The sequence below is a fragment of the Lynx rufus genome, unplaced genomic scaffold (assembly GCF_022079265.1).
Source record: "Lynx rufus isolate CCGP_SWC_20201006 ecotype Redwood Valley unplaced genomic scaffold, mLynRuf1.p SCAF_7, whole genome shotgun sequence".
NCBI lineage: Eukaryota > Metazoa > Chordata > Mammalia > Carnivora > Felidae > Lynx > Lynx rufus.
The window spans coordinates 74784101-74791883 of record NW_025814889.1 but is presented as its reverse complement, the minus strand read 5'-3'; the positions used below and the strand labels follow the sequence as shown (position 1 = coordinate 74791883).

The 7783-nt window shown below is 48.3% G+C and overlaps 1 protein-coding gene across 2 annotated transcripts; it reads right to left on the bottom strand.

Annotated features, from left to right (window-relative positions):
* Positions 1-2029: 2029 nt before the first annotated feature.
* TMEM106C (transmembrane protein 106C) lies at positions 2030-7396 on the bottom strand. Of its 2 annotated transcripts, none has more exons than XM_047066839.1 (8): positions 7332-7396; positions 6539-6750; positions 5596-5659; positions 4935-5094; positions 4703-4843; positions 4200-4249; positions 3696-3749; positions 2030-2757 (listed from the first exon to the last, which is right to left on the bottom strand). In XM_047066839.1, the coding sequence occupies exons 2-8, from the start codon at positions 6720-6722 to the stop codon at positions 2661-2663; spliced, it is 750 nt and encodes a 249-aa protein (XP_046922795.1). In that variant the 5' UTR covers positions 6723-6750; positions 7332-7396; the 3' UTR covers positions 2030-2660. The 2 variants fall into 2 exon arrangements, with proteins under 2 accessions (XP_046922795.1, XP_046922794.1); XM_047066838.1 differs by having other exon boundaries at positions 7258-7343.
* Between the last annotated feature and the right edge of the window lie 387 nt (positions 7397-7783).

Sequence of the window (7783 nt, the reverse complement as noted above, 5' to 3'; positions counted from 1 at the left end):
GGCGAGAATATAGAGAAAAAGGAACCCTCTTGCACTACTGGTGGGAACATAAACCATGGCAGCCACAGTGGAAGACAATATGAATGTTCCTCAAAAATTAAAAATGGAATTACCATACGATCCAGTAAACTCATGAGTGAATACTTATCGCCAAAATAAAAAAACACTAATTCGAAGGGAAACATGCACCCCTAGGTTTACTGCAGCATTATTTATAAAAGCCAAATTATGGAAGCAGCCCAAGTGTCCATCAACTCATCAACAGATAAAGAAGTGGTGTGTGTGTGTGTGTGTGTGTGTGTACACACACACACACATACACAAAACGGGAGTATTAGCTGTGAAAAAAATGAAATCTTGCCATTTGCACTGATGTGTCTAGAGCTAGAGTGTATTAGGTTAAGCAAAATAAGTCAGAGAAAGACAAATACCATATGACTTCACTCATGTGCGGAGCTGAAGAAAAATAAACGAACAAAGAAAAAGAGACAAACCAAAAAGTGACTCGGCAAACTGTGGCCTATATGGGGCCTGGCAAATATCAAAAGATTGTGGTAGACGAACTTCTGCTATGGTTCTGAACAAAATGTATCAGAAAATGCAATCCTTTGCATACAGCAGGTGCTCAATAAACATTTTCCTGGCATGAGTAAATGAACAAATGGAGATTTCAACCAGGTGACACGGTGAAAGTAGTGTGAGAGCAAGAAAGGTCCCAACATAGGCCACACCAGAACCTGCAGAGAAATGATCTCTAGTGAAGCCCCGTGTCCAAGAAACATACTCTCCAAATCTCAACGCACTAGGAAAACCACAGTGATAGCGAGGACACCCAAGCCAACCGCTTGCCCTTTCTATTCTGGTGTTGCTGACAGCAAATTGTATGCATTGAATCAGTAACTGACGGAGAGCATGATTAAACCACGCAGAACACCCCACAGTGTAGCTTGGGATGCTAGGATATAAATAGGTAGGAGAATTCATAGCATTATGCAGTCGGACCTATTTAAAAATTTTAAGTGCTCTCACTTGAAGATCATAGCTGAATTCTAAGGTAATATGTATAAGAAATGCTGTGGAGGTACACAGCCACAAAATGGGACTCCAAACTGAAGTACTAATGAGTAACATGAAAAGAGGTGCTAGAGACTAGTTGGAAAATGGTAAAACTAAAGAGAAAATGTGTAATTGTGAATATCTTCATTTGTTCAGGGCACGTTCTGTTTAGGATAGTGTTCTCAGAAAAGGGGATTTGCTCCGGCACAAGTGGTGGTGTTCCCTCACCAACACACAGTACAGACCATTAAAGGATCCAGTAGAACACTGTAACTCGGCTTTCGACCCTGAGCTTTGCGTTACTCCATCATGGTCAACAGCAGCCAAAGAATCATAAAATTTAACCTTAGCTTGAAGACTCTGAGTGCAAAAATCATTAAACAAATATAATCAACCTACAGGAATGGGGACAAAAGCTAATACTGACTCCCTGCCACCACCTGTTGCTCTGTGAGGGTTTCCCGAGGCCACCAGTGAAGGAGCTAGAGTCCACCTCCGCCGAATCCTGAAACCTAACTACTCAAGTTACCTGACTAGATTCCCTGCCATCGTGGGGCTGTATGTAGCCCATTCTTTGGACGCCAAGAGGGTGGGCAAAACTTTCAGCTTCAAACCAGGTCCTCTTAATCAGTACTACAGTCAACTGGTGGGGGACTTTATTCCTCTTTAGGAAAGCAGCTGCTCACTCCTCAGGCATCTGCCCTACCTCTAGCAACCTCCAGGGGGCACTAAGTGGTCTGTTCTCCAAGAGCAGTAGGGCAGCCTGTCACCACAGGGGGGCGCCAGATGGGGAGGAGCCAGGCTGCTGTGGCAGGAGGCTGCTTTCAGTGATGGGAGCTCACGGGGACAGTACAGTGGGGACTCCTTTTCCTCTCCCCTCCCCCATCCTGTGCTGACCCACTTAGCAGGCAACTATTCTACAGTCCCCCAGAGGTGGCTCCTAAGACATCCAGGCAATCAGAGGAAACGTAGGTGAATCAAAAAAGCAGGGTTTATTTTTCTACCAAATCCCCAATCCATGTTCCAGCCAATGGATGAAGGGTAAAGCAAGCCTCACATAGACTCTTGCTAAAAACAATTGAGCTTTCTACAGGAAAAAAAGGTTTTTTAAGTTCCTAGGCATTTGTGAACAGGTGAAAAAATTTCCCATATTAAAGGGTCTGTGCTTCCTTATGTATTCAAATGTTCCCACCCTCTGCCTCTTCTGTGCAGACGAGTAGGACAGTCCTGCAGCTGCACTAACAGTCCAATCTCCACGTCACTCTGTGCATTGATAACCTAGAACCACGGTAGGATTTCTATTTGTAATGCCCCAAGAACAGCCGAAAAGATCAGGATTCAATTCTCCAAACTTTCCGAGTGCCTACTATTTGCTGGGCACAGGGTAGGCACCGGGCAGTGAGTCTGCTGGTTCTGAGAAACACAGATGGCGCTACCAAGAGGAGCTCTCCCCACCAAGCGGCAAGAGGGTGTTTGCTGGCGATCAAGAGAACCAATTTCTCCTCTCTTTCTACCACCTGCGACATGGTATGACACTCAGGCCCTGGGAACAGGTGCTGTCTCTCTTCTGGCAGGTGCTGCCATGGAAGAACCAAGAGCAGTCTCTAAACAGCTGTGGAATTTGCTCCACAGTCCACATAGTGATGTGTCTCCAAGGAGCTCTGTGTCATGTGGCCAATGTATGAAATCTTCACTGAAGTTCTAGGGGGAGGGAAAAAAAAAAAAACAAGAAGAGTAAGTTCTGTTTTTGAGATGAAGAAAAGTTGCCTAAATAATTTCTAGCAAGCTCAAGCAACAATATCCATGGGTCCCAGATGCATATCTTCACGATTACATAACCAGGAGGCCAGAGGATCTTTCTACATTCACAGAAAGCCTATGGCATGAAGAAGTGGTTCTAAATAAGTGGTTCTCAACCCAGGACAATTTTACCCTATAGAAAACTTTCCACAATGTCTGAAGACATTCCGGGGTATTACAACTGAGGGGCGGGGAGGTGGTGACTTACTACCGTTTAGTGGGTAGAGGCTAGGGATGCTGTTAAACAACTTGCAATGCACCAGACAGCCCCCCACAACAAAGAACTGTTAACGGTGTCCAAAATGTCCCAATGTCCAAAATGTCAACGGTGCCAAGGCTGAGAAGCTCTGCTCTAGACCCTCCTATTTCAAATGTCTAGAAGATGCTTGTCATCCGCAAATTGAACAGTCAGGGTTCTAGGACCAACTCTATTTATAGAAAATAAGACCCATGACATATGGTAATTTATGTGGACAGAAAGTAAGTCTGGCCAAATGCCTAGTACTTACTATGCCTTGAGAAGTTCTTCTGTTCTTTACTAGTCTCACTTGGATTCTAAAGGGATCACAGAACCAGACCCTACTTCATGGAGAAAACTTTATGTCTACCTGATCACTGTGAATCTGGTGATTTGTGAAGGGAATTGGACACTGCATCTAGAGAACACCCAAGGGTCCACTGTATTTGTGCCTGTAAGACATCATGTGTCCCCTCTTTGGTTAGGTGCCTTTGCTTTGTGGGTCACACAGCATCTCCCGAGCAAAGGTGGTGAGGTCACACAGCTTGATGGTCCAGGTGCAGACGCAAAGGCCACGGGGACGGGGAGAAGAGCAACGTACCGCATGAAGATCACTATGTTGTGCACCACGATACCGGGTAATGTGCAGAAGAAGCTACCAAACAGCAAATACGAAAACAGTTAGATTGGTTTGAAGAAAAAAAAAAAAAAGAATTAGCAGAAGAGCGCTGAGTGACACGGTCAGCCCTGCTTGGGGCTCCTCTGCTCCCCCACCCTTCTGACCTAAGTGCTTCCAGGGCTCACTAGCTCTGAGTCCCCACAGAGTCCACACATCCTCCCACGTCATGATACTTGTTTTTTCAAACCCACCATATAAATGCCGGAGCCTGTAAATGTTTCTAGTGGCTTAATGATCTTAGAAATCCCAGCACTTCGGTCGAAGGCCAATAACACATCCTCCAAACAAACCCCAAGATGGCCAAAGCTTAGGGAACCTACAGGCCAAAGGCTGGGACTTAAGGTAGGACCAGCCCCAATCAACTGAGTACATTCTGAATCCCTTCCATCCAGCAGAGAGCACACATATAGACAACGCTGTCCTTACTACACATAGGAAAACGGTCCTCCCATCTCAGCCTTCGCAGTAAAATTCACCTGAAAATAAGACACCAGAGTCAGTCTGTGGCCCAGGCAGGCTCGACACAGAACAGCACTGTTACCAGCAATCGACAGACTTGAGAGCATTCATCCATCACATACAAAATACTTCCCCGAGATTGTCCCTGACACAGACCATGACCCTCTAACAAAGCCTGCAACCTCTTCCCTTGCGAGAGACCAACAGACTTCAGACTATAAGACTGCCTCTTCTCGATTTGTAGCGAACTGCTTGCTCTTAGAAATTCTTTTGTTCTCCTAACACTCAAATGCCAGCTGATTTTTTTTTCCTATTTCTCATAATTACAGAGCACATCAAATTTTCCTCATCAACCAGTCGCTGCCAGTGGAAATGAGAAGACGGAAAGCAAAGTCCTGAGGCTACAGCACCCCACGGCCCCTACTCTTTCCTGAAGCCTGTGAAGCAAGGGTCCTAAAAGAACAGCATACCAGTTGCTCGCTCCGAGGTGGAATGAGGGAGACGTTAGTGGTCACGTATGTGCCAACCACTGTGTTCATGTACTGAACCTGGCTGGACAGGCTGGTCACTGCCACAGAGTAGAAATTGGAATTCCTGATTTTCAGGGTGGCCTGCATCAGGGTGAGGGAGGAAACAAGTATGAGTGTCTTGGGTCCAAGACTTGTAGGTGCACAATCTGGGAAGCAAGGCCCTAAGTCTTACCGTGATGGCGAGGATTACAAGGGAGTCCTGCTTATTAAAGGTGACTTTCACCACTTTGATGCCGTCATCATCGACAAGGACTGAATGTGGAAACAGGAAGAAAACCACCAAACCAGATGCCAGGAGACAGAGCAGGACAGACAGGAGGACGTACTGCTTACTGCAAATGACACAGCACATGATCGGCCCGGGCAGTCAGATATCAAGGTCCAATCAGTCAAGATTAAATGCAAAACCAGGGATGAGGGGAAAAGGAAAGTACAAAGAGCCAGGAACAACAAACCAGGCAAGAATGAGTGCAATGGGAGAAGCCTTTAAAAACTTATTTGCATGCCACCCGTCATCTGGAAACAGAAGCTGAAGGGAGGAGCTCGGCGGACAGAAACAGTTCCTCACCTCCCAGGATACCCCTGTTCTCCAATGCCTTCCAGGTCAACTCTTTCACTTGGCCCTCAGAATGTTTCTAGCAGTGGTCCTTCCCCAGATTGTGACGGGGCAGAGCAGTCCCCGTCTTTAATACTGCTCGAGCAGACAGTATTAAAGGAAATGGGGAATTTACAAGAACAGATAAAATTTTTCAAAAAGTAGCTGGCACTCATACATATATGGGACTAGGGACAGGAGGACAGAAGTAGGTATTAATAGGAGACACGTGACTCACGTTCTCTGAGGGCGCAATCTCTGATCACTGTGTGGGATCAAAGCCACCAACTCGTTTACTTGTTCTAGGAAAGAACCAAACAATTATTTTGGTAAAATAAATCCCATGTGCTCGTGATACTCTCCTTTACGTCACAAACGAACCTGTCACAACAGAGGTTTGCCTGGAATTAGACATTTCTATACTAGTTCCACATTTTGGGTCTAAGGAACAAGAAACCAGTAAATCCACAGACTGTGCCACAAATTACAAAACATCTATCGATCCTACCAGGGCAGTGACATGGAGGTTGAGACATCCAGATCTTGTTTTAGTTTTACTGCATGGCCTTGAGCTGGTGAATGGCCCTGGGGAAGTCATTTCCTCTCTAGGCTGCTGTCTCCTCATGTGTCACATGAAGGCTTTGGAGTAGATGGTTTCTAAGGTTCTTACCAGCTGTAAACATCCGTGACTCTCCATCTAAATTGCGAAGACCTTTTGAGGACCAATTTACTGACAGATGATCCTACACTTAATCAAGGCTCCCCTCCTGAGCATGTGTTTTTCTCTCCCCGCTTAATACTTTCCAGACCTTAGGCCGTTAATGATTTACTATCTACTTTCTTGAAAAGACGCTTCCAAGATGGCTCCCCTGAAAAGCTGTGCCAGGCCTCACAAGTGAGAGCAATAAAGAAACGTGCCTGTCAACAAATCCCATAACGTAGAGCCAACTGCATGTTCCAAACCAAGGACACAAAGAACAAAAGAGTGGAAGTCAAGAGAGGCTTTCAGATATAAGGAGACCAACAAAAGTTGTGCAACCTACCCAAATTTGTCAAATTGGCTTCTGTTCAGGGCACTATGACTATGGCACCACTGCCCAGAAGAGAAGCTCTGTCTGGGCGGCAGAAGCAGCCCTGTGGGTACCTTGGGAATCCTTCCCCCGATTGCCAAAGATGCTCACCTGTTGGAATGTAGCCTGTCCCCTGGCACGTGAGACAGGTGATGCTATCTCGACCTGTGAACTCCACATATGGGAACTGAGCAATGGCTTCTTCCTGCTCCCTTTCGGCCAGCAAATCCTCCCTGTCATCTCTCTTTTGCTTGCAGTAAGAGGGGCGAGCAGAGGTGGAATGCTGGGACCCCATGGCCCGAATGTGCCACTTGTATCATGTCCTGAGACGTAAAGAGGCAAGTGAGCGCATGTTAGTGGCCACGCTGAGCCCGGAGAGAAGGAATTGCCTCTGTCAGAAAAGTGAAAACACACAAAAAAAGAGACCAAATTGCCGTCCTGGCATTTCAAACACCTGCACGATTTCTACCAGGATCGTCATTTTGTAACAATGTTCCTCAACCGCTGCCACCCGCCCCATAAAGCCAGAGAAACAAGAATTCCCTCCACCAAACTGCCCAGCTCCTCACTGCCTGTGGACTCGGGGCACCCCAGCTCCCACCTGGTCCCAGCCTCGCCCCTTCCTGCCCGCTATTCGCAAACTCTGCGCTCTCCTCGAGAAAACCTTCCCGGACAAACAACAGGCACCAAATCAGTAACAGGCCTTAGAGATCCCCATCCCCCTCCACTCCCAGCCCCGGGAGGCGGGCTCAGGTCACGCCCCCCGGCTGAGTGACGCTGCGAGCCCACCAGGGTCGCCCAGACGGGAGCGAACGCCGGCGTCCCCGGACCTGCAGCGCGCCGACTCCCGGCAGCTCCTCTCTGGGCCGCACCCACCGCCACCTGCCCGCTCCAGCAGGTTTACCTGCCTCTTCGGTCCTCCGTACTGCCAGCACTCGCCGCGCACGCGCCGAAGGGCAAGCCGCGGGGGGGGGTGGGGGGGGGAGGGACGCTGGCGTGCGCTCGCGCGTGCGCTCTTCCCAACCCAACTGTGGCGCCGGCAGAGGGCGGCAGAGAGCGGTGCCCTGCTCGGCCGACGCGAGGCGGCCGGGGAGAGCCGGCGATACTCCAGAGTGTCCCAGAAACGCCAGGAAGGGCCTGAGTCAAGTTTCCAGAGCCGCGTGTCTCTGCCGAGGGACGAGGAAGGAGCCGGCGGCGGCCAAAGCCATTCTCAACTATCGTTTGGGTCCGAGGGCTGTGTGGACGCAGAGGGTGCAGAGATGCAGAAGACACGGAACTTGCCCCCATTCCGGCTTAGTCCTCCCCTTACCTAGTCATCAGTACACAAAAAGGCATGCGCAGAAGGGGTTAGAGAAC